General features: G+C 38.4%; 1 protein-coding gene across 1 annotated transcript in view; it reads left to right on the top strand.

Moving 5' to 3' along the window:
• Window positions 1-21,500, top strand: part of LOC149249229 (uncharacterized) — a 194,239-nt gene that overhangs the window by 50,834 nt on the left and 121,905 nt on the right. The window contains exons 9-10 of the mRNA XM_089452400.1: window positions 8,995-9,198; window positions 9,501-9,561. Of these exons, the coding sequence (XP_089308526.1) occupies window positions 8,995-9,198; window positions 9,501-9,561 (265 nt within the window). The remainder of the gene's footprint in view (window positions 1-8,994; window positions 9,199-9,500; window positions 9,562-21,500) is intronic.

Here is a 21,500-nt window from a genome sequence, read left to right as displayed (position 1 = left end):
TGAACCATCTTCCACTGTTTATGAGCAAATTGACACTTGCAGAAGATGTGTTTGAGCCATTGTTGCACAAAGTGGGGACAAAGAAGGTACATTTTTTAGAAGCGAAGCATTGGAAGAAATGTTATTAGAACCGAACCATTGACCGAACTGGTAGACCCCCTGAATTAGGAAATGGTCAGAACCAGTTAAAAGATCAGACCAAAAAACTGGTCAACCAAAAACACGTAAAATATTCAAAAAGAAAAACATATATATTCATGTGCATCCATACACAAACATATATATCAATCCAAACCATTTATACACAAATAAGTACAAGTTTTCATTTGTATAGCTGCTAGCATGTAAGGGTGCAAAATTGCAAATAATCAAAATAGCACTGAGTGCAATCTGTCTTTGAACCGAAAATACATCAACAAACAGACCCTACATGGCCTCTAGCATCCAAAAAAAATCATGCTACAACAAATACCTACATATCATCAAAATCATTGTTTATATTGGGATATTCGTCATCAATATCTCCCTTTAAGCATCAAAATAAGATAGAAAAAACTTAGCATGTGAAGTCAAGATTTTGTTTTAGTGATGGGTACATTTTTAGTAAGGTCATGATAGAGGAGTTCAACAATCAATGTGACTAACATCAAGGTACATAGAGGGCTTGGTGCTCTTGATTAAATGCTAGTTCCATACCCTCGTACATGACAAAATCCAATGGAAACGTTGTAATCCCCCATTCTTGAAATCTTGAAAAACTGCTAAGTTTGCTAGATTTTTGAGTGGGATCTAAAATTCTACTTTCTCCATATGAAATCCAGTGAGGTCAGAATCACTCTTAAACATCCCGAGTCAATTCATGGTAATGTTGTTAAAATTGGCAACTAGTGCCAAACTCCATGTGGGTCACCTCGTTTATGGCAGTTGATATTTTTCCTAGATTCCTCTTGTTGAGAGGTGTAGGATTGATCTAAATATCATCTGATTCCGACAAGTATTTATGGAGATATGAATTTATTTGTATTTACTTGACAAATTGTCAAGGTCGGTCGACAGTTAAATGTATGGCACACATGCCTAGTGAATCATATAAATACAAGAGAGGTTGATTCATTATCTCATCATCTCATCTCACTCATTCTTCTCTCTCTCTCCTTAGCTTTGGGTTATACAAGGAGCAGCTCACACGTGGGAAGAAGGAGGATGCATTAGGGCAAATAGGAAGCTAAAGGAGGACGCAGAAGCTGCAGAAGGTCTCTTTGACTTGCGTTGACAAAGCGTTGACTCATCAAGGGTGCAGTTTTGATGTGGCTGCCTCTCTTAGGCATGCCGTAGATTTTGGCACAAAAATCGAGGCAATCTGTCCATAGGTTTGACCAGCGTTGACTGCCCTAGTTTTGGGCAGTGGGTTGACTTCAGTCAACAACAATTTGACTGTGTTTTTGGGGCTGTTCAAGGGATGTTTCTTGAGGCTGTTCAAGGGCTAGTTGACTGGAAATTGACCAAGCATATTGGAGGTCAATTTCAACTCGTTTGACCAAGTTTGACTTCGCTGATCTAGGGTTTGTTGCTGCTGATATAAAATTACAGAATTCTGATTTTGTACTATTTCTCTCTGCTAAGCTATTGAAGATAAAAGAAGATTTGATCAAAGGGTTTCCCCGCATTGGGGTTTGTCCTTGGCTAGCCACCACATCTTGTGTCTCTTGTCTTGGCTTGTTTTTTGTTGATCGTTTAATGTTCTATTTGCACTTTACTTAATATGTGATTGCAAATCTGTGGCTAATAAGAAGAAAAGAAGTAAACTGCTCTAAGCATAGAACATACCATAATTTAACATGGTATCAGAGGTGAGGTTAAGACAAAGCCCAAGCAAGAGCAAGAGCAATCACTGAAGAGAAGGTTGGCAAGGCTATCCTAAAAACTTCATGGGGTCATCAACACTCTTCCCCGCCGAAGACAAGCTCCGTGAGAAGTCTGACTATCATGGATGGAAGATGTCTCTCGATCTAACTTTAGAAGATCAGGAAGTGTTGGACCATGTGAGAGGCAATATTGTTGCACCTCCATCAAATGCATCCGTTGCTGCCAAAAGCAAGTGGTCCAAGGGAGAAGTCAAAGCAAGGAAGATCATCCGGGACTCTATCGACAAGTGCCTGGTGGCCTATGTTTCCGAGCTAACAACCTCCAAGGAAATCTACGATAGACTGGTGAGTTTATTTAAAGTTAATGATGCAAATCAAGTTTTGTTGCTTAAAAATAAGCTGAAGGAAATTAAGAAGGGCAAAGATGAGAGTATGCAAGCATATTTCTTAAGGATCATCGAGATCAAGAATGATCTCCTATCTATTGGGGAAGTAGTTCCTGACAGGGAAATGACTATCACAACTCTTGGAGGACTGCCACCTGAATGGTATATATTCAAGACTACTCTTCTCAACAATAATGTCATCGCAGAATTTGAGGAATTGATGGCTAGATGTATTCAAGAAGAGACAAGGATGGAAGAGCAAGAAATGCCCGCACTTAAAGGCCATCCCTCTGCCTTTCCTTCTCATGCTAAAAGAAGAAACAATTCTGGGGCTAAATCCAAAAGAAAGGCTGGACCAAGGGGTGGAAGAAAAGGTCGATGTTACAATTGCAACAAAATGGGCCACTATGCAAGGGAGTGCCCTGATAAAAGGGACTCACACCATGACGATGAACAAAATCACTCTCAAGGCAATCAAAGGAATGACAGGTCTAATGGCTGAGGTAAAAGAAAAGTCGGAAATCAAGGAAGAGGACAACCCTTCAAGAAGGCAAGAAACTCCAGGTATGAATCTAATGTTGTTAACAATAAGCAAGATGAATATTGTCTACCAGCAGCCCTCTCTACTACTGCTCCCCCGGACTCACTGGGAAATTGGCTTATTGATAGTGGTGCCTCAAGGCACTTCACTGGTTACAAAGAACCTCTCTCTAATCTGATAGAAAAGGAGACCAACCTGGAAATTGTTCTTGGGGACAACGCAAAATATCTCGTGAAAGGCGTAGGGAATGTCACTCTTCAATTGAATCAGGGTAAAACAATTCATTTGCAAGAAGTCCTATATGTACCTGATCTATAAAAGAACCTGGTGTCCGTTTCGGCAATGGAGGACAAATGCTACAAGGTAACCTTCATTGATGGCAAGGTACGTATATGGAAAAAGAATTTTAAGGAAGCTTTCACTCTTGGGTTTCGAGTCGATTCATTATATTAGGTCGGAGGAAGTCTGCTGGGTGTCATATCTTGTGACACATCACTTCAGTCTGAACTATGGCATCGGAGGTTTGCTCACCTTCATTATAAAGCTCTACCCAATGTAAGACAAATGGTGACAGGGATGCCCGAGTTCCAAGTAGAGCAAAAAGGTGTATGTCCTGGATGTGCGGAAGGGAAACTCAAAAGGGGACCATTCTCCTCAAAGCCAAAGCAAGACCTCTGATATATTGCAGTTGGTTCACTCAGACATATCTTGCATGATGCCTGTGAACTTTTTGGGAGGATATTTATATTACCTCACTTTTACAGATGATTATTCTCATAAGACTTGGATATACTTCTTGAAAAAGAAGGATGAAGTGTTCACTTGGTTTCGTCACTTCAAAGCCTTGATCGAGAATCAAACTGAAAAGAAGATCAAGATCTTAAGGACTGATAATGGGATTGAGTATGAATCCAATGAGTTCCATTACTTTTGCAAAGAGGTTGGCATTAAGAGGGAGACTACAACACCATATACTCCCGAGCAGAATGGTGTGGCAGAGAGGAAGAATCGTACGATTGTGGAAGCTGTCCGTGCTATATGCTCTAGATCAAAGACTTCTGAAGTTTCTATGGGCTGAAGCTGCGAACCGCCGTATATGTCCAAAACCGATGCCCTCATCAAGCATTGGGTTCCAAGACTCCCAAAGAGATGTTCACTGGTAAGAAACTTGAAGTATCTCATTTTAGAATTTTTGGAAGTCCGGTATATTTTCATGTGCCGAAGGAGAAGAGGAATAAATTGGGTGCATTGGGAAAGAAAGGAATCTTCATGGGCTATAGCGAAAACACTAAGGGCTATAGAATCTATGTGGCTGGTCAAAGGGAAATCGAGATTAGCCATGATGTCACCTTTGACGAAGATATGGCTCTTAGCAAAGTTGACAATCTTCCTACTCAAAGGGGATCTAAAGACGCTGACACCAGGGAACCAAAGGAAAAGGAAGATGAGATGATGCCCGATGTGGAAGAACCTATGGATCCTATTGATCCCCCTCCGCAAGAGCCTTCCTCTTCTAGGAAGAGGCCTTCATGGCTTAGGGGGACACTTGATGATGCTGAAGGGCATGTTGCACCCAGGGGAACCTTCCGGGAAAGTAAGAAGCCGACCAGGTATCAGGGATACTTGACCATCATGAGCACGATCATCAAAAATGAGCCTTCGTCATTCGCAGAAGTTGTCAAGCATCAAGCATGGAAGGATGCTATGAATGAGGAATATGAATCCATCATGAAAAACGATGTCTGGGATGTGGTCCCTAGACCCCTGGACAAAGCAGTTGTCACTTTTAAATGGCTTTACAAGATAAAGCATGCCGTTGATGGAAGTGCGGAAAAGTATAAGGCTCGTTTTGTCGCTCATGACTTCTCTCAGAAGGAAGGTATAGACTATGACGAGATATTTGCACCTGTTGCCCGATATACCACTATTCGCTCGGTCATGGCCCTTGCTGCTTCGCAAGGATGGAACCTACATCAGATGGATGTCAAGATCGCGTTCTTACATGATTCGATGAAAGAGGAGGTCTATGTGGAGCAACCTGAAGGATTTGAGATTCATGATTGAGAATCTCATGTGTGCAGGTTGAAGAAGGCCCTTTATGGGCTGAAGCAAGCACCCCGAGCGTGGTATGAGAGGATCGATAGCTACTTGATGAAGCTGGGATTCACTAGGAGTGAAGCCGACCCTAACCTTTACTTTAAGGTTGAAGATGACAATCCTCTCATACTGGTGCTGTACGTTGACGACCTCTTTCTAATAGGTGCAGACCCTCTCATTCACAAATGTAAGAGGGAGTTGGCTTCTGAATTTGAGATGAAGGACCTAGGATTGATGCACTATTTCCTAGGACTAGAAGTCTGGCAGAAGCCAGGGGAGATTTTCCTATCTTAAGGAAAATATGTGGTGAAGATATTGGAGAGATTCGGTATGGTGGACTACAAGCCCGTGACTACCCCGATGGAGCTTGACTTCAAGAAGTTAAGCGGTAGTGCTGCTGGACCCGTTTTACGAAATGCTACTGAGTATCGTCAACTCATCGGAGCATTGATGTTCTTGGTGAACTCTCGTCTGAATATATGTTTTGCAGTCAACATGTTGAGTCAACATATGGTTGAGCCTCACCACTCATATTGGATTGGTGCCAAGAATTTGTTGAGATATCTTCGTGGCACAATCACTCATGGGTTGAGATATACTACTGAAGATGTGAGACTACATGGATATACCGATGCTGATTGGGCAGGTAGTGTGGTGGACCGAAAGAGCACTTCTGAGTGCTGTTTCTCTTTGGGATCTGCCTCGATATCTTGGATGAGCAGGAAGCAGGAGTCAGTGGCTTTGAGCACTGCCGAGGCAGAGTACATTGCTGCTAGTATGGCCTCTTGTGAGGCGGCCTGGTTGCGAAAGCTCTTCAGTTCGCTGTTTGGATTTACATTGGATACCACCGTGATCCTATGTGACAACCAGAGCGGGATTCGTTTATCAGAGAATCCCGTATTTCATGATCGCTCCAAGCATATCGATATTAGGTACCACTATAATTGGGATATGGTGCAGCAGGGAGCAATAAGGCTCCAACATATCAATACAAAGCCCCTGGGAAAGGTCAAATTCTTGACTTTCCGAGAACGACTTGGTGTCGTCAGAGACCCTCTTATGAGAGTCGAGTATGATGTATTGAGCTCTGGGAGCTCCAGGGGGGCGTGGGGTACTTCTTGGAGCGACATGTGACCACAGGGCGACTCACGATCCCATGGTGGTGCACTATGCACAGGGTGAAAGGTTCAACCTTCCCCTGTGACACCCTATGGCGACTGTGGAACATGATGATTAGTTCTCCTGTGGGCCAAGATGATTAGTTCTTCGTGGCAACTGTGGAACAGGATGATTAGTTCTCCTGTGGGCCAGGATGATTAGTTCTCCGTGGCGACTGTGGAATAGGATGATTAGTTCTCCTGTGGGCCAGGATGATTAGTTCTCTGTGGCGACTGTTGGACAGGATGATTCGTTCTCCAATGGACAAGATGATTAGTTCTCCTGTCGAGGCATCCTACCCATGCAGTCTGGGACTCATGGGAAGTACCTCTCATCTGATCAATGAGTAGGGAAATGGGGTTAGGGACCATTAGTAGTACTATCAATGGACACATCGTTGTATCTACCGTACTCCCTATGCTAGGATGACCTCCATTGATCTGGGATCAGTGAGAGTGGTATGACACACTCTGAGACTGACTTCGGGTCAGTGGAGGATGGTATGATACATCCTCGATCATTTCTTCTTCTTCATAGTTCGAGCAGAGCAGGGCCAAGCAGTGCAAGGTAGTGCATTTGATCGCTGGATAGTAGCGACGTTCAGACGGATTGCAGATGGAGTTCTCCCTAGTTGAGAGGGAGTGTTAAAATTGGCAATTAGGGCCAAACTCCATGTGGGTCACCTCATTTATGGCAGTTGATATTTTTCGTAGATTCCTCTTGTCGAGAGGTGTAGGATTGATCTAAAGGTCATCCGATTTCGACAAGTATTTATGGAGATATGAATTTATTTGTATTTACTTGACAAATTGTCAAGGTCGGCCAACAGTTAAATGTGTGGCATACATGCCCAGTGAATCATATAAATACAAGAGAGGTTGATTCATTATCTCATCATCTCATCTCATTCATTCTTCTCTCTCTGTCCTTAGCTTCGGGTTATACAAGGAGCAGCTCACACGTGGGAAGAAGGAGGACGCATTAGGGCAAGGAGGAAGCTTAAGGAGGACGCATTAGGGCAAGGAGGAAGCTTAAGGAGGACGCAGAAGTTGCAGAAGGTCTCTTTGACTTGTGTTGACCAAGCGTTGACTCATCAAGGGTGCGGTTTTGTTGTGGCTGCCTCTCCTAGGCAGGTCGCAAATTTTGGCACAGAAATCGAGGCAATCCGTCCACAGGTTTGACCAGTGTTGGCTGCCCTAGTTTTGGGCAGTAGGTTGACTTCAGTCAACCGCAGTTTGACTATGTTTTTGGGGTTGTTCAAGGGCTGTTTCTTTAGGCTGTTCGAGGGCTAGTTGACCGGAAATTGACCAAGCATATTGGAGGTCAATTTCAACTTGTTTGACCAAGTTTGACTTCGCTGATCTAGGGTTTGCTGTTGCTGATATAAAATTACAAAATTCTGATTTTGTACTATTTCTCTCTGTTGAACTATTGAAGATAAAAGAAGATTTGATCAAAGGGTTTCCCCGCCTCGGGGTTTGTCCTTGACTAGCTGCCACATCTTGTGTCTCTTGTGTTGGCTTGTTTTCTGTTGATCGTTTAATGTTCTATCTGCACTTTACTTAATATGTGATTGCTAATATGTGGCTAATAACAAGAAAAAAAGTAAACTGCTCTAAGCATAGAACATACCATAATTTAACAAATGTTAAAAAGTTTAAGTAGAAGGATGAAAATGAGAGATAAAGGAGAATGCCACTTTTATTCTAAGAATTTAACATTACCATTAATTGCATAGCATTAATAGGGCAATATGGTCAAATATTAAGCTTCCCCACTTATAAATTATTGTTTGTTTAAAAAAATTTGCATTCAAAGGGTCCTTGGTAGGATTGTACTGAATTGGCCGGTTTGATGAAAAAACGCTAGTTCGATACTGAACCGGTTGGTTACATATAAGAGCTGGCCGATTTAGTAACGAACTGGCCCTTTTCGGTCAGTGACATTGGTTCAAACTTGTTTTCCCTTGAAAACAGTGGGACCGAGCAGTTCAGTCTGGTATGGTCCAGTGTGCGTCTGATAAAACTGGTGGGAAGCATCATTTTCCAAATATCCTCGAAAGCGTCTGTTTCATATATATATATATATTGCTTTTATATTCAAAAATACGTCCAGAATGCCAAATTGGTTGCAGAATATATGAAAGCATGCATATTTATACATAAATCAAGATAGAAATGACATCCAGATTCCATAGTACATTAATGATTAATTATTCGAGCATCAACCATTTCGAATCTAGATACTATCAATTACAAACAAACATACAAATTTTTAAGTCATAATAAAAAGTAGATCATTAACATATGGAATGAAATGGTTATCTAGCAATTGTCAAGAATAACACTGGTTTGAGTGTCTTAGCTTTGTCACAAAAGGGGCACTTGTCCTCGGTTAATCCACTCTTAGCAAGCTTGGACTTTGGAGGAAGTCTTTGATAAAGAACTAATGGCAGCAACAATCTGATCTTACAAGAAATTCTGTAGGACCAAGCGTTGCTCAATCAGGTGACCAATTGACATTCAACATTTGAGGAAGACCATTTTGCATTCAAAGCTAGGGCTAGGGGGGTCTTCTTATGCATGAGGAGATAACTTTTGCTGTTATAACCAAAAATGGGCTTCTCATTTGCCCATTGCCAATCTCTCCAAGTAAGGCTCATTATAGCATTGTTCAATTTAGGAGGTCCTCATATTTCACAACATTTTGCAGCTCCCGTATAGTTGCATTATTGGATGACAAAAATCACCCCAAGATTTCCTCGGGAGTTGAGCTTGGCCTTTATGAATTTGTTTGACAGTTTTCACATTTTATAAAATGCTACGCCATATCATAAGAGCTTATGCCTTTGACTGCAATTTTCGAAGGATATTGTCAACAAGTTATGTTCAAGTGCGACTTAGGACAGTTTTATGTTTTTTCACTTATTTTGTTTTTGTATTGCCAGTGAAATGGGGGCACATTTTTCACCGTGTGGTCGTTTCTTAGCTGCATGCGTAGCATGTGTGCTTCCATCCCCAGAGTCAGAAGTAGGCATGCAGTCTCGGTCAAATTTTGGTGTTGGGAGCACAACATCATCTCCAACACGGCATCCAATAAGTACTCAGCGAGTTGTTTATGAACTCCGTATCTACTCATTTGAAGAGGCAACGTAAGTATTGATTTTAAATAGAAATGTACATCCTCTATATAAATTAGAAACTTTTGAAGCTTTCCTGGCATGTTAATGCCTTACATTTTTTATGCTTCTTGGCAGTGGTGAAATTAAATGTTAATGGCAATTTGACTTGGATGAATGACAGTTTGACAGGTCATCTTAGCAGTTTCGGTTGATAGTTGTTGCATTTTTCATTCTAATGCTGAATTTTTTTAGTTTTGTTTAGGCGTCGACTTTATTTGATTTTGGTTTCTCACAGGTGTGCCTGATTTAGGATTCTCATTTTTCTGTTGCAGCTTTGGGGAGGTGCTTGCATCAAGGGCTATTAGAGCTGCTCATTGTCTTACTTCAATCCAGGTACTCATCCTACATCTCTGTTTATATAATAATTAGTAATGGAGAATGCTTTTCATGCTTTTTCTGTTGTTCAACGTTGATTGCACTCTTGCTTTGGATGGTCCCTGAGGGAATCATAAGTTCTTGTTTCTGTTTTTTTGTTTTAAATAAATGTTATGTGCATGGAATGTTGGGCCACTATCTTTACCTCTGAGAGTAGTTTGTAAAAGTCCTATTATATTCAACATTTAGCCTTTTATGTTAGTATTTCATATGGTAAATTACATGAAACATTGAAAAACACAGATTGAAACAGAGAACCTAATGGGTTGGTTGATGGTAAAAAAAAATCCTGCTACATTCTAGGGAAGAGGCTAAAATTTCCCACATTTATTATCCACCAACTTCATTCCAAACAGAAGTTTTGACAACTAATCATTTGAACAGCTATATACTAAATGTTAGGGAACTTCAAAACTTCAACCAAACAAAATGATATCTGAATGAAGGTTTACCCAAATGGCATTAAAACTCCAACACCTATAAATCTATGAAAAGATGCCCAGTGAAAATCAAGAAGATGGCATTAAAGTGATGCTTTAGATTAACAGGCTTTGCAGTGACCCTTAAAGGCAAAAAATGTATCCGTGTTTCTTTCCATTTGGATTTTACACAGTTGATATTACAAATAATGTAGCTTGTAGAGTGATATGATAATTTTTTGATTCTCCGTGTCCACATAATTTATATGAAAAGTACGATCTGCAACTTTATGAAGGTCATTTCTTTCAGATACTTGCGTCATTTAGATGTGCTCTCATGTAGCCTTCAGATGCTTTTAACTTTAATTTTTTGTTTTTTGTAAGCTTGGTAGGAATGTCCGATTTTCAGGTTTTACATGGCCATTATTCACCTTGTTACGGGGGGAGGGTAGCACGAGATTCGAACCCAAGATCTCCGGTTTAGTGAGACTTCATTCCACGGCCATCGCCACTTGAGCTACCCCAGACGGATGAAGCGAACAAAGTTCCTTCTATAAATTAATTACTCCAGAAGACTTGGAATATAAAGATATCCACGAGGATACAAATATTATATATTAAATGTGTGAATAAGAATGATAATGAATGAATTACTGTGAGAACGAGAGGCTTGCTTATATATCAGGGAAGTGTCTCTTCATGAAGAGTCATGTCTCATTTAGACATGCCTCTTCAACCTAACTTCTAATTATTATTAACTAATCATTATTACAATTATCTATGTTACTTATATTTATTTATATATATATTTTATTCGTAACATTGCCTTCTTCCTCAAAAAGCTCTGTCCTCAAAGCTTGTCGATGAAAAAGGCTTGATCTCTTTTCAGCTTCGAATGACTTTCTCTCTCGGAACAATCATCTTCATCGATACAAGCCGATATGATCTTCTAAGTGACAAACAAAATAGTTGCACTGAGAAGGGATCAGAACATCTTAGATTAATCTTCTGTGTAGTATTCTGATCACTGGAATTTGTAACGACTTATCATCGTAGGACTAGATTGAGGTTACATTACTCTTCTCTGGAACATCAATTTGTTGTTTCTGTTCTGAATGGTCCTAATACGTAGCATGGTTGAGTTGTCTACTCTCATGATTCGGATGTCGATATGGAACTTTACATTCGCTTATTAGGTGTGTGGAAATTTTTTGATTTATTTCAGGGGATGATGTTGTTGAGTTCGTTACGAAACCTTCACTTGGGGTGTTTATCATCTGAATTGCAACATCCAAGCGCGTCTTTTCTTCAACTTGCTTGTCTTCTTCTTGAGTTGTGACATTCACTGGATCGGTATCTGTTGTTTTGTCATCAACTTGAGCTCCTACATTTGATGCTTCCTTTTCGATAAGTTGTTGTACCTTGTTTTCTAATGACTTCTTATCCTTTTTAAGTTTCTTAATTTGCGTCAGTAATTTTTGACTATGGTTTTTAAATTGAGAAACTTCTTCATTTTTGTCAATAGTGATTTTTTCAATTTCATTTTGCATATTTTGTAATACTTTTTTATGTTCTTGAGAAATTATTTTTGAAATATCTGATATATCTTCTGGCATTACTGAATTTGGTTTCAGTGTAACATCTTGGAGTGTTATTTTCTTCTTCTTGTAAGAAAATGTTAGAAACTTTTTCTTCGTATTTAAGATGACAGATCCTACCGTTTCCATCCAGGGTGATCCCAAAATAATGTCGCCTTTATTGTTCAATAGGGTTTGAACCGAGAATTGTGATACAAATGTATAATCTTTAATGTTTAACTGTAAATTGGCTATGTCATATATTTTATTGCGAAAAAAGTCTAATTTTCAGTTATATTTGACTCCGGGATCACTAATTGATTTGCGATTTTAGGTGTTATATAATTTGCATCTTCTGCCGGAGAAATAGAAATAATAACATCTTTTCTTGCGAGATTTCCTTTAATGGTAAATAACCCTTTACCGTCTCTGGGTAAGGTTTCTGGGAATCTTATGGCCTTCATTTTTGTATTAGACTCCATTTTTGCTTCTTGAATATTAGATACTTTTTAAATCACTTTTTTGTTTTTTGTTTTTTAAATAAATCCTTTTTTTTATATATTTTTTTCCAAATATTCTCCTCTTTTAAATAGCCTTGACTCTACTAATTTCGTCTTATATATATATATATATATATTTTTTATTATTTTTTTTAATAATAATTTTTTTAATATATAATTATAAATTATATATATTATATAATTTTTAATTTATATATATTATAAAATTATAATTATATAAAATTTATATATACTTTTTTGAGACCCACTTTTCCTTTTATATGTAACTATATAAAGCTTATATAGTATGCTTTTTTTATAATTATAATAATATTTTTTTTCTCAGAAAATTTGGATGAGACGTGACTCTTGGTACGGTCACAATCTTTAGATTTGAACAATTAAAATTATTTGGATCACACCCTTTTTCTCCAATGGTATCAAAATATCTTTTGTTGCATATAACTTTATAAGGCAGCAAGAGACAATGATTCGCTCTACCAGTGCGGACAAGATGCAACGCGTTACAATGGTGGGTAGAAGAGTGGAACCAGTGGGGTTGAGGAAGATCAGCATGAACACAGGCAAAGGTAGTGTTCGGCTATGGCTTTGGACGACGGCGTAGCCGTTTATTGCTTCAGTTGTTTGGCAGGTTATGTGTGACGTTGGCAGCCTGTTAGGCTGTGGATTGCGACTGGACCAATGAAGCGAACAAAGTTCCTTCTATAAATTAATTACTCCAGAAGACTTGGAATATAAAGATATCCATGAGGATACAAATATTATATATTAAACGTGTGAATAAGAATGATAATGAATGAATTACAGTGAGAACGAGAGGCTTGCTTATATATCAGGCAAGTGTCTCTTCATGAATAGTCATGTCTCTTCAACCTAACTACTAATTATTATTAACTAATCATTATTACAATTATCTATGTTACTTATATTTATTTATATATATATTTTATTCGTAACAATGGACAACTTTAATTTAATTTTAAGATAAATAATAATAATAATTTAATTTTAAGGTCACAGCCAAATCAGACACCAAATTGGTGTGTGATACCCCCTTGTTTATGGGACGAGGGACCCACCTCCATGTAGTGATTTGACTCCTAAAATCTACAGAGATGCATATATTCTACCTCCCTTTGGCTTTGAACTTGCGACCTCTTATGTGGAATCATATACTCTTAACCATTAGGCCAATAAACAATAGCCAATTTACAATGGAAGTGACTTTTATGATGAAAATAGTAACATTATTTTGAACTCCCTTGTTGGCTTTTAATTACTGTGTTATCAAAATCTTGAATTACCAAACTTCTATAAAATAGTAGCTTGTCCGAAAAATGTATATTTCAAACAAATAGATTTTGGAAGTGAATTCTGTGTCATTGTGACCACAAAAAGAAGCCATGCAGCCCATTGAAATGGGCTTTGTTTGAGCATGAAAAAAATTTGTGCTGAAGCCCTAAATACAGCAGGCGTAACACTTGAAATTCAAATGATATTAATGTCCATGAATGGCCAAAAATATTTCCATGTTAGTGGAGTACCTAAGAGGGCAATAACATATCTCTATAATCTTAGAGAGAAATTGGGCACTTAATGATAAAGTGGTCTCGAGTCTTTACCTCATGTAAAGAGTAAACCCTGTAACTTTAATTTGTTGCAGGCTTGCAAAATAAATATGCTTGTACACGAGAATGAACAAAAGTGTATTGAAATAATTATTGATAGTTGATGAGATGATTATTGTTAGTGCAAAATCTAGTACTTGAGTGCAAAATCTAGCACTTTAGTGCAAAGCTTCACTAATCAATCTAGATTATGAGCAACAATGGGATTAGTCACCATTTTCATCTTAGTAACTACTCCCCTGTTGTTCAGTGGTCGGATGTAATTCCCATAAGAAGGGCTTCCTTGGAGTCGGATCCGGCCCTCTGGGGTCCAGGATCCACAGATATGATCCGGATCCGGATCCGCCTAGATCCATCCAAGAACCTCTAGTGTGGCGAATCCCTAATTGATGGAAATGGATCCCTTGCTTTGGAAATGGATCCTTCACTTTGGAAACGAATCTCGTGTAGAATTCTGGATGCTCTCGTTTTATTCAACGCGGTTTTGATTTTCTGAGTCTGGAGTACCTGCAATGTCTTGTGAAGAAAACGCCGAGACTGGATTCAACGGTACCACTGTTGCTTCCCCGCAAGTCAATGGAGGCGTGCACGATAGCGGGATACCACATTCCTGCTAAAACGAGGCTCATTGTGAACACATGGGCGATTGAGAGAGATCTCGATGTGTGGGGAGACGACGCTTTGGTGTTGAAGCCGGAGAGGTTTATATATTTTTTAATTAATCTTTTATTTTTATTTTAGGCTTATAAAGAAAAGATTGTGGTATAATCTAATTATTCTATTAACATGTTCATATTGAAACTACGAACGATCATTGACAAACGGTGGAAATTTTGTTTCCTCATATACATTCAATAATCAACTTTCCTACTATGGTAAATATCCAGTAGAATTGAGGAGTCAACATTCTTATTAATATATGTATCCAAGAAGCGTTTTTCTCTCATGGTAAAAATATGTGGACAAATCATCTCTGTCTTCAACACTCGCATGAATTAATAGGTTTTTAAATATTAATTAATTTTTACATAATCTAGTACAACTATAAAATTATAGTACAAATTATCCAATAACAATAACATACTAATTATCAAATAACAATATCTAATGGTTTCAGTTCTAAATGTTGTGATTTATAAATGGATTTGATTTTTGAACTCTAAAAGTGTTTTTCAAAATTTAAAAAATATTACTATATTTTTTGTACTTGCTGTATCCTTGCCTTATCTGGATCCTTGATTTTCAAAAATCTTACGAATCTGGATCCTTATCCGAATCCTGGTAACTTAGATTATATAATTGAAGTTCTTCGAGGCTAAATACCCTCTAAGGGTTCTGTTATCGCTCAGATTCTTCCTAGAGAAAAAGTACCAACCTTACCAAGGGGAGAACGTATGGAAACTAACAGGTAGGCTACTCACTGTAACCTAGGCAGTCTTGCTCCTCACTTCTAGGTTTAGGTGTGTGATTTCCTAGCCTAAGGGGGGTTTCCCTACTCTTGATTCTAATCCTAAGTTAGCTGTTTAGTATGAGCGAGAGTATAACTTGGATTAGATGTTGATATTTTCTTAAGTTGTGGTATGATGACTTGATTGAAAGTTCCTAGTGCAGTATGATTGTCTGATTAATTATCAGTGAAGATTAGTGTCATTTTCAGAGCATATCAACTATATATCTTAAGCAAGAAAAACAAGAGATACATTCATGAACCTTTAATCCAATCCCATGATTAACACAATTTAACATTATGAATTTTCTGAGCAAGAAATGGATTGTAGAACAGGTGTGCCTAGTGCTATAACCCTTAGGCATACCAACGCTAGGCTAGTATGAGAGGGTAATCTTCCCAAATGCTGTTTACGGTGCACTATAACAGTTAGGTAGGCAAATGATTGGTTTTAGGATGACCTAGGGGGACTTTTGATATACTTAAGGTACGTGGAAGTAATGTCTGTGCTCAATCATGTCTAATGCGATACTACTTGAATGGGTATCAACAGGGGTAAATTGGATCTCCAACAAGGTGAGACTTAAGCTCAATGATTAGCCTCCCAAAGTCACATGTTTTCCTTGCATGTATGATTCCCAAGTCACATTTTTACTTGCCTAATGGCAAATTTTGTTATTATTTGTAGCCCCGAAAAATGTTTCTAGCCTAAATCTCCAGAGGGATTTCTTGCTCAGAAATGTGCTCAAGTGAAGCGTAATCGTGTGAAACATTTGCATCACCTTTCATTTCATCTAGTTGAATAAAAGATTTACTTGAGATAAGATAACATGGCTCTACAGATTGCTCAAGGAGATTATGTTAGCAACAATGTTTTGTAATTGTTTGAGTTAGAGTTATAGGAAGCACAATGCCCACTTTGCCCCTGGAACCATGCTCCGAGATGGAGTGCTTAGGGAGTGACCTTGGGAGTGTTGCCTCAAAATCTAACAGGTCTTAAGAGAGGCCTCACAAGGCTAAGGCCAAACCTTGTTGCAACAATGAGGTGTATTGCCACTGTCACCTCAATAACCCTCCTCTTAAGGGAGGCTTCCCAGTGTTCACCTAAAGGATATTCTATGTTAGATACCTTAAGGTGATGTAAATGAAGGGAAATGTAAAGATACTTCTTCAATGGACAAGGGCAGAATTCTCGTGTAGGAGCGATTTATCATATACCAAGCCTTAAAGGAGGCAAGTGTGGCCTAGGGTTTCAAGATATAGATCAACAAAGGAAAATACCTAAGCATACAAGCACCAAGAAAAAGGTTTGCAAATAACAACAAAAGGAGAAGGCAAACCTTCAAATCAAGCCCTAAGTTGAAGCCCTAGCTAAGGTTAGGTATATCTAGGGCTCAAATTGCTTAAGGAGGATATTTTCAGCCTTATTAGGGCAAATTCAACCATGCAAAATGCTACATTTTTGTGTGAAAATGATTAACAAGGAAGAATTCAAGCCAACCAAGCCTCAACATCTATCCAAGAGGTGCCCTAATTGAATTCATTGCTATAATCTAGCCCTAACTGCTTGCCTTAAAGGACTTAGAAAAATAAAGAAGAAAAGATCAAGATTTTTATAATTTTGGACCCCCATAAGGGTTCCCAACGCCTATTCCTATTTGGGTGATGGAGTCTTTAGGGCTAAATTTAAGAGAATATGAATTAATGGTTGGAGTAAGGGGAATTCCCTAGTTTTCACTTGATAAATCCTTACTATATTTTTTGTGAGGGGATAAATTAAATAAGGAAAGCTCTTCTAAAAGGTCCCCCATGGGTATCAAGAAAGATAAATTTAACATGCAATAATTAAGCAAGATTTTCCATATACTATATGCATTTCAACATGGAATAAGAAAAATCCTGGCATAAATTTATGACATGAAAAACAATTAAAATTTGCAATTACACTTACAATTCTTCGAAGAAATAACCTTCTTTCAATCCCAAAAAGACATCTCCAAGACAAAAATCATTCTTCAATAGCAATAGCTCAAAAAATTATCACATCTCCACAAATAGCAAGTTACATTAAGCTAAGTTGAGCTCTCTAGAGGAGGCCAAAATCCACAAGTGATGATGATAAAATAGAATGGAGTGATCCTTTATTTATACGAGGTCAATCCCTTGATCATAATTAACCATCGATTGAGGATAAGTCCTCAAATCAAGGGTCAAAATGTCTCTGTGTCAAAAGCCAACTCTAAGTGTCCTACATCATCTTCATTGGGGCTATCAAGACAATGTGGTGCAATCTATCTCAAGCATTGGGGCTCCATGAGGTGGTGCAAACCCTCCCTAGTCATCTTGGGGATGACAATGATCATCTAGACTCTGGATCAAGGCACACCCATCGAGCAGTGCCAAGGCTAGCCTAGGGGCATGCTGGGTCAACTGGGTACATCATCAAGAATATTTAACACTAAGCAAAGTGAGCTTAGTGTTTCGGCATCTGTTATGATCCTTGCACCTTAAAAATGATAAGCAACCAATAATTATAGTCCTCTTCTAGGGGGAAACATCATTTTACAATGAATACAATGTACAAGACAATATTTGATGATTCTAAGTCTAGACCTCCTTTGTGTGTCTATATCTATATATATATAGGAGACAAGAAGTATAATTATAATAAAATGGAACTATGAGGGGTTCTAGCCTACATAACAATATAACAAAAGAAATATAATCACTCAATATCTAAGGCTTAAGAGGGGTTTTTAGGGTTAACATGGGGCTCATATAGGGCTTAACATGCCCCTCTGCTTCAAACAAGTGTTGTCCTCAACACTTGACTAATTGCTAGTGATTCTACAAGAATATGTCATCTTTCCATGCCATCTCTTCCACTGCCAGGTTCTTCTATTTATGTACTCCACAATTTAAGGATTACTTGTTTGCTTAATCCTTGCTTCAAGGATTGTGTCTACTTCTAGTATGATTTTCCCTTCTTCATTTCTCTCTTGTACACTTCACAATTGCAAATGAATAGCATGGTCATGATCTCGATTGGAAGACCCTTAGGAATTAATCCAAATAACCTTGGGATGATTGTTGACAACTTTATGGAGATCCCCTAACATAGATGATATTGACGTTTAAACATTTAGTGAACATAATTGTGCCATTACACCTTGGTGTCCCTTTTTTGAGTAATTTTGTCATTCCATTAGAACTTATCACTTTAGAGGGTTTCCCTTGGATACCTTTAAGCTCAATTTCCTTTCCTTCTAAAGTAAATCTTATGAAGAGATCTTGAAAATTAAAGGTCACAATTGTTAATGATTGTAACCATTGGACCCTTAATACAACATCAACACCACCTATTTGTATTGCAATCATGGGACTATCCAACAAATACTCCCCCATATTGATCTTAATACTATGACACTTCCTTGAACAATTTATGGTGCCTCCATCTACAATCATTACTTGAAACTCTGGTGCTGGATATATGAAACAATTGAGAAGTTTTGCTAATTTGTAATTGATGAAGTTATGGGTACTGCCTGAATCAATAAACACTGTTACCTTTTCCTTTTTGATATGTCCTTCTATCTTGAGGGATTGTGGGGTATTGATGCTGACAATTGCATGACAGGATATTGTTGGAGTAGTCACTTCTCACTCTAGATCTTGTGACGACTCCAATTCTTTATCTTCTTCTTCTTCAGAGTCTATGTAGAATAATTACTTTTCACTGCATTTATGCCCTTTACTGTACTTGCTTTCACACTTGAAACAATCCCTTGCTCTTATTTCATTCATTTGCTGAGGAGTCAACCTTATCAGTTTAGGAGAGGGAGCATGATCTTCGCTATAGTTATTAGTGATTGATTTTTTGGTGGCCATATTTTTACTTTTGACTTTCCTTGCCAGATTGAAAGCATGCTCTAGAGATTTAGGTTCAAAGAGACACACGTCATGTTGGATGCTTTCCTATAAAGTTCCCACAAATAGTTCAAACAAATTATTCTTTGAAATGTTCTTTACTTTGAGACTCAACTTTTGAAATTGTTGAATATGCTTTGTAATTGGACATTTTTGTCAAAGATTTACCATTTGACTGAATAATGTATTGATCTTAATATCCCCATAATGTGCTATCAATTGCTTTGTTAAAATGGACCAAGATATAACATAAGCTTTTTCTTTTCACAGAGCCATTGATGCCATACATGTTTCTCTTGTTCTAAAAGCATGGATGCAATATTTACTTTTTGTAAAGATGCCACTTGGTGTATATCAAAGTGTTGCTCCATTTGAAATATTCATGTTATAGGATCATTGCCATCGAACTTCCTCATATCGATCTTTGGAATATAGTAGTTCTTATAGTAGTTATTTGGTGCTGACTTGAAGCCTTAATTGTTATTTTTCTAGTGTTCTATGCTTAACATAACCACTTATATCATTTCTTCATCAATTAGCAATCAATTTATCCAATTTAATTCTATCTTCCAGCAACAATAAGCAATTGTAGATAGAATAAAAACCAATGCACAATAGAAGACAACCAAGAACAATGGAGACACAGTATTTGGTCAAAGACAAGGGAAAGACCCCACAAGGGGGAAAACCCTTTCAAAATTCTTCTTCTATCATCAAATGTTCAACAGAGAGATACAATGTTCCAGTTCATCAACAAAGAGTCAAAGTCAAACCTTTGACTAACCAATATCCAGTGAAAGATGAGCCCAAAAGTCAAATTTGGTCAACAAGTCATATCTACAAATTTTGTTGAAGTCAATGCTACCCTAACCAGTCAACAGCCAATCGTCAAAGTCAGCTCTAAAATATGTGGTCAACCAGCCAAAAGATGCAATCAAAATCAGTCAAAATAGTCAAAATCATGCCCATACAAATTTGATCAAAGTCAACCTTTGACTTGCGAGAACCCTAGTCGAAATTCTACAGTCAACCTTGGTCAAACAACCCAAAAAAATCTTGGTCAATGTGGCATTCAACTCAGCCCTCTAATCAGATTAGAAATTCAAAGTCAAACCAAGTCAAACCATGCTCCAAGTTCGAAAATTCAACGTTGGTCAAAGGCTCAAAACATAAGACAAATTCGGCCAGCAAAAAATGACTCTCTCTCTCCTTCGCACTTGTGAAGATGAACATGCAATTTCAGAGCTATACGAACTAATCCAAGAGAAGAATGTGACATGTCTTGATGTCCTCCAAGTGATGTGACATGATGTGTATTTATGTGTCTTAGGGGGTTGAATTTCCTTGTCCAGGCCATCTTGTACTTTTGTGCACATGTGGGTTTCACATCAAAAATAATATTTTTACTTGACCAAATTAAATTCTTCCAAAGGGCTAGAAGGGTCTTCTCCGGATGAGGAAGGCTTCGCACTAGAGGGAATTTTTCCCCGAGTTGCCAAATTTCAACACTCCCTCTCAGCTAGGGAGGAATTACTAACAACATCATGAATCTCATCTCAAATGTCCTGTCATCATCATTGTTGAAATAGTTTCATATCTCGTCTCCTCTACTCATCTGCTAAACAATTGCGAATCTAAAGAATAAGAATCATCATAGGGGAGCTCCGACTTCCACCTTATATCCAAGGACAATAGACGAGATACTACTTACCATGAGAGGTAAGGATCACACTATATCGTATTGTTCGCTGATCCTTCCCACCTTGACCCTCAAGAGTCAAGTGGTAGAACACCTGCATCCCATCACTTGAGTGAGATACTACTTACCATAAATGGTAAGGATCACACCCTATCTCAAGTCTCCTCACCCATTGGCTAGATGGGTGGAAATCCCAACAAGCCCAACTTGTGGGTAGGATGCATACTAGGGTATACTTTGCCAAGTCCCAGACTTGATGGTAGGGGGAGATACCCACTTGTCATAAATGACAAGGATCACACACACGCCCTACAGTGACAATAGGCGAGATATACTTACCGCAATGGGTAAGGATCACAACCTATCCTATTGTCTAGAGTTCCCTCAACCCCAGGAGTTCTTCGGCTCAATTCCTCTCCTTGTGAGCTCAAACAAGGGGGAAGAGCATTGCTCAGTGTTCTCGATCAACCGTGACGCTTTCCCGGGAGGGTCACACAATCAGTCCAAGCTGCTCTTGAAAGACCAAGATCTTCCCTTTTGGCAAATCCTTGGTAAGAATATCTGCTATTTGCTCACTGCTCCTCTCTACACCATATCTTAGATGTAGTGGTATCTAATCTCAATGTGCTTGGACTTCTCATGGAACATGGGATTCTTTGCTAGTTGGATCCCACTCTTG

Source organism: Pinus tabuliformis, chromosome 7 (genome assembly GCF_031772625.1).
Source record: "Pinus tabuliformis cultivar Carrire ecotype Pingquan chromosome 7, CPIR1, whole genome shotgun sequence".
Classification (NCBI taxonomy): domain Eukaryota; kingdom Viridiplantae; phylum Streptophyta; class Pinopsida; order Pinales; family Pinaceae; genus Pinus; species Pinus tabuliformis.
This window is presented reverse-complemented; position numbering and strand designations above follow the sequence as displayed.